Source organism: Gilbertella persicaria (assembly GCF_025201335.1).
Source record: "Gilbertella persicaria strain CBS 190.32 chromosome Unknown B0P05scaffold_11, whole genome shotgun sequence".
In the NCBI taxonomy this organism is placed as follows: Eukaryota; Fungi; Mucoromycota; class Mucoromycetes; order Mucorales; family Choanephoraceae; genus Gilbertella; species Gilbertella persicaria.
This window is the reverse complement of record NW_026251972.1, coordinates 337769-350328: the sequence shown is the minus strand read 5'-3', so window position 1 is coordinate 350328 and position 12560 is coordinate 337769. Positions and strand designations below refer to the sequence as shown.

At 35.7% G+C, this 12560-nt stretch overlaps 3 protein-coding genes across 3 annotated transcripts; 2 read left to right on the top strand and 1 right to left on the bottom strand.

Annotated features, from left to right (window-relative positions):
• The first annotated feature begins 48 nt into the window (after nucleotides 1–48).
• Nucleotides 49–1114, top strand: B0P05DRAFT_534147 (peptidyl-prolyl cis-trans isomerase cyp5). The gene is made up of 6 exons (XM_051577296.1): nucleotides 49–268; nucleotides 319–428; nucleotides 483–520; nucleotides 577–634; nucleotides 682–742; nucleotides 797–1114. The coding sequence occupies exons 1-6, from the start codon at nucleotides 191–193 to the stop codon at nucleotides 980–982; spliced, it is 531 nt and encodes a 176-aa protein (XP_051436856.1). The 5' UTR covers nucleotides 49–190; the 3' UTR covers nucleotides 983–1114.
• Nucleotides 1000–3945, bottom strand: B0P05DRAFT_534144 (uncharacterized protein). The gene is made up of 3 exons (XM_051577295.1): nucleotides 3674–3945; nucleotides 1179–3618; nucleotides 1000–1130 (listed from the first exon to the last, which is right to left on the bottom strand). The coding sequence occupies exons 1-3, from the start codon at nucleotides 3866–3868 to the stop codon at nucleotides 1018–1020; spliced, it is 2748 nt and encodes a 915-aa protein (XP_051436855.1). The 5' UTR covers nucleotides 3869–3945; the 3' UTR covers nucleotides 1000–1017.
• Nucleotides 3946–4446: 501 nt separating this feature from the next.
• B0P05DRAFT_534140 (kinase-like domain-containing protein) lies at nucleotides 4447–7151 on the top strand. Its single transcript, XM_051577294.1, has 5 exons — nucleotides 4447–5055; nucleotides 5114–5636; nucleotides 5680–6062; nucleotides 6116–6267; nucleotides 6324–7151. The coding sequence occupies exons 1-5, from the start codon at nucleotides 4654–4656 to the stop codon at nucleotides 6724–6726; spliced, it is 1863 nt and encodes a 620-aa protein (XP_051436854.1). The 5' UTR covers nucleotides 4447–4653; the 3' UTR covers nucleotides 6727–7151.
• Nucleotides 7152–12560: the final 5409 nt, after the last annotated feature.

Genomic DNA, 12560 nt, shown 5'->3' with positions numbered 1-12560 from the left:
ATTGTCTAATAAAAGTAGATAGTTTGATATTATCTCTTTAATTTCACTGTGCTTTTCTTAAAATTCATGCAATAAGCCAATCCATTGTGACAAGTTTTCTATACATCTTTGAAACCCCGGACCGAAAAGATAAAATGTCAAGTTCAGGGTATCCTGTTTCTTCATCTTTTTGCTTTATTCTTTATCTACTATGGCCGCCAAGAACCTCCCTAAGGTCTTTTTCGACGTTGCTGTCAACGGCAAACCTTCTGGTCGTATGACTTTCAAGGTATAATGCTTTTCTTGAAAGTAAACGCGTTATTGATTTTGTGTATTTAGCTCTTCTCTGACACTGTCCCTAAGACTGCTGAAAACTTCCGCGCTCTCTGTACTGGTGAGAAAGGTATTGGCAAGTCTGGCAAGCCCTTGCACTATAAGAACAGTGCTTTGTAAGTAACTTCGATCCATAACTTTCTTTTTTTTTTTGACATTTTTTGAATTAGCCATCGTATCATTCCTGGTTTTATGGCTCAAGGTGGTGGTAAGTAGATAAAGCATTGATGAGTGAGCGATTTTTTCACCATTATCTCACAATAGACTTCACTTTGGGTGATGGTCGTGGTGGTGAATCCATTTATGGCCACAAGTTCAACGAGTAAGTGACTTCATTGAAAAAGAATACAAATTGACATCTATTTCCAGTGAAAACTTTACCTTGAAGCACCAAGGTAAGGGTGTATTGTCTATGGCTAACGCTGGTCCTGTAAGCAAAAACCAAGTTTTATCTAGTCTTCTAATTTCTTTTTTTTTGGGATAGAACACCAATGGTTCTCAATTCTTCATTACTTTTGACCAAACTCCTTGGTTGGATGGTAACCATACTGTTTTCGGTCAAATCACTGAAGGCCAAGAAGTCTTGGATCTTTTGGAAAAGTACGGTACTCAAAGCGGTAGACCCACTGCCAGAATTGAAATCATCGAATCTGGTGAACTCAAGGAATAAACAGAATGTTTTATTTCATGCACATGAAAACTAGTTTAATAGTAATAGCGTTGTTGTTGTTGTTGCTGCTGTTGCTGGTTGTTATTATTAAATACACTAGGAGCAGAGGTATCAATGGTTTTAAATACGGCATATTTATCATTGGCATCTATATCAAGCATAAGTTGTCAAAGAAAAAAAAGAGAGATTTCTTTACCTAGAATAGAATTCATTTGATTGAAAGATTGACCTACAAAACCTGTACTTTGTGGTTGCACACTGAATAGTTGTTGTGGTTGTGGTTGTGGCTGGAATGGAACATTAGGGCTAGGTACTGTTTGTTGTTGAAATTGAATGCTTGGGCTAGGCGCCATTTGTTGTTGCTGTAACATGGGCGAACTTCCACCACCACCACCACCTCTACCACCAAAAGGATTATCAGGTGTAGCGTTAGCCCAATTTCTACTAGCGCCTGTCATTTGAGGCTGCAGATGTTGTGGTGTAATAGGAGGTGGTAAAGAAGTTGACATAGCTAATTGCGATGGCATTGAAGCTGATTGCATAAACGAATTGTTTGAGGGTCCATTCAAATTTATCATGCTTTGTTGATGTTGTGGAGCAGGAGAAAAGTTAGCATTTTCAATCTGCTGTTGATAACCAGAAAACGAGGAGGCATGTTGAACAGGCAGAATGCTCATGCTGTTACTGTGTACAAAATGGTTGTTGGGTAAAGATGCTGTACTGTTGTTTTGTTGAAGGTTAGAAGGCAAGGATGTCATGCTACTGTTTTGTTGATGCAGAATACTACCTGGGTTCTGATGAAGGTTTGGCATGGATTGATTCAAAGGAATCTGGTTTCTATTGAGCATGGTAGGTGGAGGGGGAACTGGACGTGCATTAGCTGAAGCCAAGGCAGGGCTACCACTCCATTTAGCTAATAATTGTGGGTCTACTAGACTTTTCTGTGACGATGGAGAAGTTTTCTGAGGAACAGCAGAAGCACTTTGCAGACGGTTAGATGCCATAGAAGGTGAAGTTCTAGGAACCCAAGCATCATCATCAAAACCAGATGTGGATAATGCTTGCTTTGTTGGAACTGCAGGAACAGTGACTGGCTTGATTGTCTCTATCTCTCTTGTAGACTGTTGTGATTGAAGAGGAACAGGAGCAGGTTTTAAAGGTTCAAAGATTTGTGGCGTAAGCACTGTAGAATCGACACCTCGAGGTGCATTATGTGAAGGTGTAGGTCTGCCTGTTCCACGTCTATGTAAAGTAACATGGTTACTTTTTTCTTCTTGATTTTGCAGTTGTCTAGCAAGTCTTTCATCTTGTTCAATTTGCCATTGCCTGTCATGCTCGTCGTCATCATCGTCATAGCCAAGATCATCAATGTAACTAACAGTGCCAAATGTCACCGTCTTTTTTATTTTTGGCTTTGGCTTAACTACCCCGCTTTCATCATCTGAAGGTGGTTCTGCTCTGTTGGTTTCTACAAACCGCTGAATGCGCTGCACATGGCGCTCGGACATACCGAGCATCTTCATCTGACGATGTGTCAGTCGTTCCACATCGTTTTCCGTCAGTTTGTTAGCTTCAAATACAGGAGCATATTCAAGGCATGCTTTATGAGGTAAATTTGCACGCTTGAAATAATCAAACCAATTGAATCGAGTCAGTTGAGCCAAAGGAATGTTATCATCTGTCAGTTTCAATCCTGTTTCTTGTTCAATATAGCGCAAGTCTTCAATACACATCTTTTCGGTAGGTACATCAATCTTGACACCATTAGTTTTAAACAGTCTAATCTTTCCATTGGCGCAAAGTAACAATTGAGCCTCCACTTTAAAAGCTCCTGTTCTGTCAGTCCATAGTCGTACTTTAGCAGGATCTGGCTTGGTGGGATCAGTATGAGTTGATGGTGGTGGTGGTGCTGGGATTTGGCTGCGTCGAGGTGAACCTAATTGAGGTGAATTAGTAGAAGCAGCAGCTTGTCTTTTAGCTTCAATCTCTTTCTGTTTCGCTTCTTCTTGCAGCTTTCGTCTACGATCCATTTCAGCTTGTCGTTCACGCTCTTTCTGTTCCAATTCTCGTTGTCTGTTGATTTCTTGTAATTCCCTTTGTCTTTCTCTGTCACGTATTTCATAATCTTGTTTGCGCTTTATTTCTAGCTCTTGTCGCTTCTGTTCTTCTAGTCTTTTCCTTTCGGCTTCTTGAACGCGTTTATCACTGTTGTCTTGTTGAAATTTGACATAGGTAGCAGGAACAATGCCTGATGAACCGTCTTTATGCTGAATTGTCCACCAATCTGTACTATTAACATAGTCTGTAATTAAGACTTGTTCATTTTCTACAAGGTTTGTTTCCTCCTTGCTTTCGGCTTTGAAGTCAAATAGAGCAATGGCCCATTTTGGATCACATGTTGGTGCCTTCGTTGCTGTTACTGCTGTTACTGCTGTTGTTGTTGTTGTTGGCACTGATTGTTCTTGAATGTAATTGCTGGGAGCCAGGCCAATATCGCCATTTTCCTTTTCCACAACATACCAATCAGGATCATCTTTCTCATAGAGTGAAAGAGTCTCATTTTCTTTGAATGATACTTCTTCAACGGATTGTGCGTTATAATCATAGAGTGCTTTTACTGTACCAATAGAATGAATCTATGAGAATATTTATATATATTTAGTCTAAACACAGCTTATTGCTTATGCTTACTTTTTCTATATAATTGGAAGGAACAAGACCTATTGGACCTACGTCTTGTTCGGGAGGTGTCTTAAGTTGTGCTTTATACCAATCGGGATCACTGTTTTCGAGGATATACAAAATGTCGTCTGTATTGAAAGAAAGTTCCTGGTGGTTTTGTGCTTTATATTCATAAAGTGCTTTGCATATTGCAACGTACTTCATGGTAGAGAAATGAATGGAGGTATGTAATATATATATATATATATAAAAGAGAAAGAAAGGTATAAAAAGATAAGTAGTGAAATGGAAGCGATGAAAACTTGCTTAAAATGGCTCCCTCCAGCGTGATGTCATTTGTAGACTCCGCAAGCTCAGGTCAAGGAGAAGCTGGATGGTTGCTATGGTAATCACATCTCAGTGCAAATCGAGGCAACATAAAGTTTCGCTTCTATTTTCCTTGCAATGTATATTACCACACTTGTTGTGTTTTGTTTAAACAACCTTCTCTATCCCTTCTCTCAATATAATGCACGAGAATTTTATCTGCTAAACATTAAGATTGTGTACAAAATATAAAATATAAAATATAAATCATTCGAGCTGCTTTTCTCATTGCTATGGTAATCGTTGCTATGATGACAATATATTGATTAGTACAACAGCATCAGATTGATCGTGACACAATATTTTCAATACTGAGTTTAAAGACCATGCTAAATTCTACTGGCAGAAATTTAGGGTGTATATAGAATCGCATAGTGTTTTCATACACACGTTCTTTTGAATGATATCAAAGCGCATTTTTTTTTCTTTTTCTTTTTCTTTTTTTATATTTCGAAAAGAAGTAAGGTTAACAGAGAAAGAAGATTTGTTCAAATAAATATTGCCACTTTTTTGAGTCGAATCTCTTTTTTTTTTCATTTGTTTTATTTTTGTTATACGTATATATAAATTCCTAGGTAGAAACTATATGGCTCGAAGGATTATATTGAACTTTTTTTATGTAGATGTCGTTTCGAGATTCACAAAAAGAAGAGCAATGGCCGAATATTGACTTGTTAGGCATAAACGACAAATCAAGCGATGATATGACTAATAAGCATTTACCGACTTTGCTTGTCAAATTTGATCCACTCCAGCAGGAATCTGAAGAAAGACAAACAAAGCCAACGCGCTTACCAACTCCGCGTAGAATAGCAACAAATCATAGCACAACTACTGATACAACCATCCAGATGGGTCCCACACCTCCTTCTTCGCCTGGCAGGCGAGCAAGGCACTCTTCAATTGCACGCCTTGTTAAACCAACCGTGGTTGGTAAAGCCAATCGAGAATTGGCTGATTTTGATCCATGCATGACATCCATACGTGAATCAACAAATGAGAAGACGCTTAAAAAAGCAGCCAAGGTACAAAAAATAGAAAAAGCTAAAGCAAATATTTATTCTTTTTTTCTTTCTTTCCAAGGCTTCAGATTCGATGAAACAAGATATACCAGTTTTGAAACAGAGCAGCAATACGACTACTCGTATTCCTCTGCCAGTCACCTCACCCACGCATCATACCAATAAGCATATATTATCACTTAATAATGAAACGCCAGCAGAAACAATCACCCGGGCAGATCAGGTGTCGAAATTAAGGCAGCCTGAAGTCATTGTACCTAAATCAATTAAAAGAATACCTTCTCAACCAAAGCATACAAAGCGAAGACCTTCATTTCCTACCAATGACATTTTACAAGAGCAGTTGGAGAAGGAGCGTGAAAACTCAAGACGTTTAAGTGCTAATCTAGTATCTGCACAAGGGCTCATTAGTCAACCAGAGGACAAAACAGGGTCTTCCCCACCTGGTATTTCACGGACGAGCTCCCATGATTCTCGAATGGAAAAAATTCATGACCGTCTTCAGTGTTTGGTGGAGCATGAAGAGCACGATACTACAGAATACAAAAAAGAGACTGACGTTTTTGAAGCCATGAGCCCAAAGAGTAAGTTCAAGGTAACTTACAAGGTAAAATAACATACCAATAGCTGCCTTGAGTCGTTATCGACCATTTCTTTCACCATATGAAAGGTTGGAAATCATGCGCTACCCTGCAATCTATTGCGTAGGATCGCACGCCAAAAAAATATGGGCCACAACAGATCAGACTTCATTAAACTATGGATTTGACGATGAAAAAGGAGACTATCGAGTTGTGATGAAGGATCATTTGAATTATCGTTATGAAATCATGGAGAGCCTGGGTAAAGGGTCGTTTGGTCAAGTGGTAAAATGCCGTGATCACAAGCATTCAGGGGACGAAGCCATAAATGACCATAACTATGTCGCAATCAAAATTATTCGAAATAAGAAACGTTTTCATGCTCAAGCCTTGACAGAGGTGAAAATTCTGGAGCAGCTAATCAAATGGGTAAAAAAGACGACGCAAATTGAATTTGATTCATGCTCAATTATTATATGCAGGATCCCAAACATAAACACTACAATGTTAAAATGTTGGACAGCTTTTACTTCAGAGATCATCTATGCATTGTGTTTGAATGTTTGAGCTTGAACTTATACGAGGTTCTCCAACAAAACTCATACCAAGGTTTCAGTATGGGACTTGTAAAAAGGTAAGCATTATGATTTGTGTATTTTTTCCTACTTTTATCTGAAATTCTGCCTTAAGATTTGCATATCAAATTCTACAAGCACTGAAGCTCCTTTCTGAACATAATGTGATTCATTGCGACTTGAAACCAGAAAATATATTGTTGAAGCAACCAGATCGAAGTGGCATTCGGATTATTGATTATGGCAGTTCTTGTCTTGTAAATGAAAAAGTATATACTTATATACAAAGCCGATTCTATCGTGCACCAGAAGTAATTCTTGGTATGGATTACGGATTGCCTATTGATATGTGGAGTACAGGTTGCATTTTGGCTGAATTATACACAGGCCGGCCTTTGTTTCCAGGAGAAAACGAGCCTGACCAGCTAGCATGCATCATGCAACTTATCGGTGTTCCTGATAAAGAGTATTTAGAAAGATGCTCAAGAAAAAAGCAGTTTTTTGGTAAATACCTCTAATGTTGTAAAATGTCTAATATGTTATAGATATGTACAATCAACCTCGTAAATCTATTAATTCAAAAGGAAAGAAAAGAAGACCTAATTCGCTGACATTCACAGAAGCCCTTAAACGATCTACATATGACAATCTTGATAAAGATTTTAGTGATTTTATTAGCCGGTGCTTGACATGGGAGCCTGAAAAGAGAATCAAGCCTGCTGAAGCACTGAATCACCCATGGATTCAAAATATGAAAAAATAATTATCTGTATTATACTCTTCTTATTCCCTTACCACTATATAATAAAAGCATTCTAACTTGAAGTATACTCTGATTGTTCTACTATCACTAGGATATACGGCAAGAGAGCCAAGTTTCATAAGCAGTTCAAATCAAGAGCTATCAGCATAGGTATGGCACCATTCGTTATCTACTCTAGGGCTAAATAGAATGGTGCAAATTAGATGAAAATCAGAGATTGATATACTTATTATACCGCAATAATTCTATACCAAATTTAGCAAGGACGTTTAAAATGCTCAGTTGACATGATATCGGCAAGCCATATGCACACTCTATAGATTACTTGAAAGTTATGATGATGCAGCTAGAAATGCATTCAAGCTACGACTCATTGAGAAATAGACAGTTAAAGCACGAGATGGACTGCAGAACACGCATGCTTAACATGCTGTTATGGTTTGAGCTTAAATGTGAAGTTAAAGTCAGAAATCATTCAAAACTTGTTGTCCATTATTAAATACCATCTGCATGATGATTCCATCACGAAACATAATGCGATAAGTATAAGGGATAGGTGATATACATCATAGTTTATAATGGTACATAATATAGCATAAAGTAAGATATAATCAACCGCGAGTAAGTTTTTAAGCTTAGATAAGTATCATGGCAAATTCTGACGCAAGATGATGTTGACTACTAGCTAGGTGAACCCTAAAAAGAGAACGAAAACAGTTAAAATAATTAAATTTGACTAGTAAAAACTGTCTTTTATGTTTATTTTTAATAAATCAAGCTAGTATTAATCCAAAAAAAAGGTATGCCTCATCTAACATCATTAATTGTTAAAAAGAACAATCAGCATGCAATACATAAGCTTTCTTCATGGATGGCAGTTTTGTTGAGTAGCGTATACCCTTAGCGGGCGATGTCCGAGAAACGCCAAAAGTTGCACAAAGGCAGCTGTCCCAAATAGATTTCAATTACCTTAGTTCGGTAGAGGAGGGCCGCAACGTAACTAGACCATATTCCATTGCGAGAAAAAGAGAATAGCAAGGAATAGCAAGGATGAGCAAAACAGTAGAGAAAAATGTATGTGTTTTGGATTTTCGAAATTAATTCGCTCCTTAACGTAATGAACCTAGAAAAAAAAACTTTTTTTTTGGCAATATATGCAAATTTTATACAAATTTTATGTTCATTTTTTTCATTTTCTTCATTTTTTTTCTATTTAATCTAACTCTTTTAAAATTAGAGGCATTACAGCATAAGCAACGAAAGAAAACTTTCATTGAATGCAGAAATGGAAAATTTTGGCTAAATCTTTACTTAAATATAAAGGAGAAATATAATCGCTTACGCTGTGGTGTATGGTCGCCATTATGGTCGCTGTGGCTTCCTATGGCTCTCTATGGCCTTCTATGGTTTCTATGGTTTCTATGGTTTCTATGGTTACTATGGTTGCTATGGTTGCTATGGCTGTCGTAATCACTCTGCTGCAACAGGGATCCTGGTAAGAAACGATGATCAAGAGCATTTAACAAAGAGCTCGAATTACTGGAGTTGTCATTTAGGAAGTGAAAACGTTGTGGACGACTGACAATTGCTTCACAAATAGGATTTCTAGCTGCCACTTGCTTGATCGGAGTTTGCTAAAATGAATCCAAGGGAAGGGTGCAGTAGGCTTGTGAGCCCGACTTCCAACTAAACATAGCAATCATAGCAACCATAGGAGCCATAATAATAATCATAGCAGCCGTATCCCAGAACTTAAGCGATGCATTTTCTTCCATCAGAAGAATTTTTCCATTTTTGATGAAAAATTTCTGCATGTAATGGGAAATTTGTTTCATCGCTTACGCTATAGTGATAACTCTACAAAAAGGTAATAAGAGCAATAAAAAAAAAGCATGGAAAGACTCATAGACCTCAGGCGTTCGTGGCCAGTGTGATGAACTTACCAAAAAAAAAATATTAACAGGTATGGCGAAATTACATGTATGCCATTTGCGTACTAAAAAAAATCTTTTTGAAAGATAATAAAAACAGCTACTTTAAAATAATATCACTGTTTTAAAACAAATCATAAACATTTTCTGCAATGATAAAAAATAAAAAAAGTAAGGAATTTCTGATTTTCCTGTTTTAAATTTAAAAAAAAAGCTTGTTTCTCAATTTCTCTGGTTTGAATTAATAGACGAATCTACCAAGTAGCAATCTATTCTTTTAACTAAAACTGTAAAATCATTATCCGGTAAACTCGTTTATTTATTTAAAACAGAAAAATTGAAAAAATGACTTTTTTAATTATTCTGAACAAAAAATTAGAAATTTCTTACTTTTCTTTATTTTTTGTCATTACAAAAAAAAAAAAAAAAAAAAAAAATTGTTTTACTTCAAAGTAGTGATTTCTATTTTTCTCTAAAAAATATTTTCTGAGTACACAAGTGGCATACTTGTAAGTCGGCATAAATGTCAGTGAAGTTTGAAAACGTATATGTATTTTTTTTTGTGAAGCCATTACATCCATGAGAAGTTCCTCACATCCACAGTTATTACTGTAATTTTATTGGCTCTAGCTTTATTTTCTGCATACATATCACAAATCTTAGTGGTCCCTGATTCTCCATATTTTTATCTATGTTGGTGTTGGCCATACACGTCTCACTGTTGACAAGTCGTACAAGGAGTCCTAACTTATGAGAAAGACGATCCGGCTGAACTAGTCAATTACTACCTAATTAGTCTAACTACCACTTCCAAAAGAACGCTCGAAACATGCATCAGGAGCTCTTCTAAAGCCAAGTATCGTGCTTAGATACTGATTAAGGTGGCTTTGGAGAATGCAAAAGTGCCTTCAACCAAGCTCTTTGTGTTTCAGAGATTTGTAAATTACTTCCTCACAAACACACCCAAGACTGACCGCTCTGTACTTTATTGGAGTATCGAATGGGTCTCTATACATTCGCTTTTATCCCAAATCATCTCTATGTGACATGCTACCACAAACAATCTACTTCTTCCAACACCCAACCAAATGTTTCCACTTCTTCTCTAGTTACAGACCCACGCCCAAATACACCATTAGATCAACACTCTCCTCTTTATTTCTCTTTTGCCCTTGTTCTCTGAAGACTTCTTTTTTTTTAGCTTAGTATAGTTATTCTTAAAAATTGATCGAGTCCGAGCAGCCAAAAGCCACATTGGGCCATGTGTTCAAAAAGATTTTTTTATCGGATTAATAAATTAACAAACTTTAAGTATAGAATCGACGAAATTAATACCAATGCGCAAATATGCTATCTGTGCTAACAGAAAAGCATTTCTGATATAAAAAATACACTCTCACCACAGCGTAAGCGATTATATTTCTCCTTTATATTTAAGTAAAGATTTAGCCAAAATTTTCCATTTCTGCATTCAATGAAAGTTTTCTTTCGTTGCTTATGCTGTAATGCCTCTAATTTTAAAAGAGTTAGATTAAATAGAAAAAAAATGAAGAAAATGAAAAAAATGAACATAAAATTTGTATAAAATTTGCATATATTGCCAAAAAAAAAGTTTTTTTTTCTAGGTTCATTACGTTAAGGAGCGAATTAATTTCGAAAATCCAAAACACATACATTTTTCTCTACTGTTTTGCTCATCCTTGCTATTAAATGACATTTGATCATGAATGATAGGCTTCGAGTGACTTCCAGTCCTAAAACTTTGTATTTAAGCTAGATTTGTTTTGATTTTGAACAAGTTATAATTTCAAGCATAATTAAATATTAGAACTGAATCTTTATAGTCTATTTGACACTATGGTTGTGAATCCTGTAGATATACGTATATATTTCAATAAATTTGAGAGACAATGAAATAGTCCAAATGACATGTAGTAATAAAAGAAAATACTTTGAATTAAGTATGCACATGTGCAATAATGACCGGTGTTTTTCTCAAGACAACATATCATTGATTTCATTAGATCATACAAATGACAATATACCTTTAGATTGGATGTATCCTTACTATATAAAAAGTCAGTAACCAAATTGTATTTGCGAGTATATGGCAATTTATACCACATCTAACACATGTAACAAAGGCTAGCTTTCATACATCGTGCATAGTAAAGTTAAAATAAGTTTTCCAACACTTTGATATTTTTTATAAGCAAACATTTTCCTTTCTAATTTAGGAGGATAAATTCACCTTAATAGAGCATTTTGTTTGAAGAAGCAGCTCTGATGTACATTGGCTTTTCATGTAACCGAGATGCCAGGTATATAAAGTCTAATATTAAAAACAACAGGTCATAAAATTTTCTTCTTTTTCTTAGACATTATAAGAGTAGCGTAAAGCTTGTGTATACTCGTATAAATACTCAAAGTAATTGTAAACAATGTCTACTGAAATAAATACCACTTTTAGAGTCCATTTGGATAAAAAAATGCCATATGTCCAAACTGACCAAAAATCTCTCTTGTGGAAAGGCAATTACTCAAGGATGCGCTTTAGTTCTCTGACTTTTGTACTTCTTTTGGAGTTCATAGGACGAAGAATGCAGCTATCAACGCAGTTAGGCACTCAGAATAAACGAGAAAATCATATTTTCTTGATGGTTGTATTTGCTTGCAAAATAGACTATAAAAATAGTCTACTAGGAGCGAGAAACATCTAAAATAACCGCCCCCATACATTTTCCCAATACTTTGCTATCAGATCTTTTTATTTTCTTATACTACTAGACTTTTAAGCTAGAATCCTAAAGCTTTTGTTGTTACTCCAAGACGAAACAACTGCGTCTTTATGCATTTTTAAGCAAGTGCTCCATTTTGGGTTCTTCTAACTACTTCGAATTTCAGCCTCCGAATAGTGGACATTTGCATGCGTGTATGGCCATACTACTTTTATGCCACTCTAGATACACAATATCATGGAGATAGCAAGCAAGAATGCTAGAGAAAGCTGTGCAATTACTATATGTACATTAAGGAATATAACTATCCCTGTATATTTACTATAAGGATGGCGAGCAAGAGCTTCAAAAAGACTATGGTCTTGACAAAGATCATTGTGTTTCGTCTATCTTCTCAATAAATGTAGTATAAAGCGAGTAGCTTTTTGCTTAGATATGCTTTCAATTACTTTGGAATACTTCTCTTTAAACGTCAACTGTTTGCACCTTCTAAAAAACATACACGATATGGACCAAAATATGTTTAAGCAGTTTGTTCTTTGGTTAACCATTACTCGATAATCAGTTCAATAAAATGATTATTTTTTTTTTGTTGAGAGTAAATTCTTTCAGTTTCAAAAACTACATGGTGTTTTAGCCTGGAAGTTCTAAAAAATATGTACTTTTGACTCTGGATGGGATCAATGGAAATGAAGAGAAGTTAAGTCGAGCGCCGAAATGCTAATTCAAAGCATAATTAAAAAAAACAAAAACAAAACAAAAACAAAACAAAAACAAAAAAAAAAACAAAAAAAAAACAAAAAAAAACAAAAAAAAACAAAAAAAACAAAAAAAAACAAAAAAAACAAAAAAAAACAAAAAAAACAAAAAAAAACAAAAAAAAAACAAAAAAAAAAGCGTGTTTCTAGGTACTTCAAATG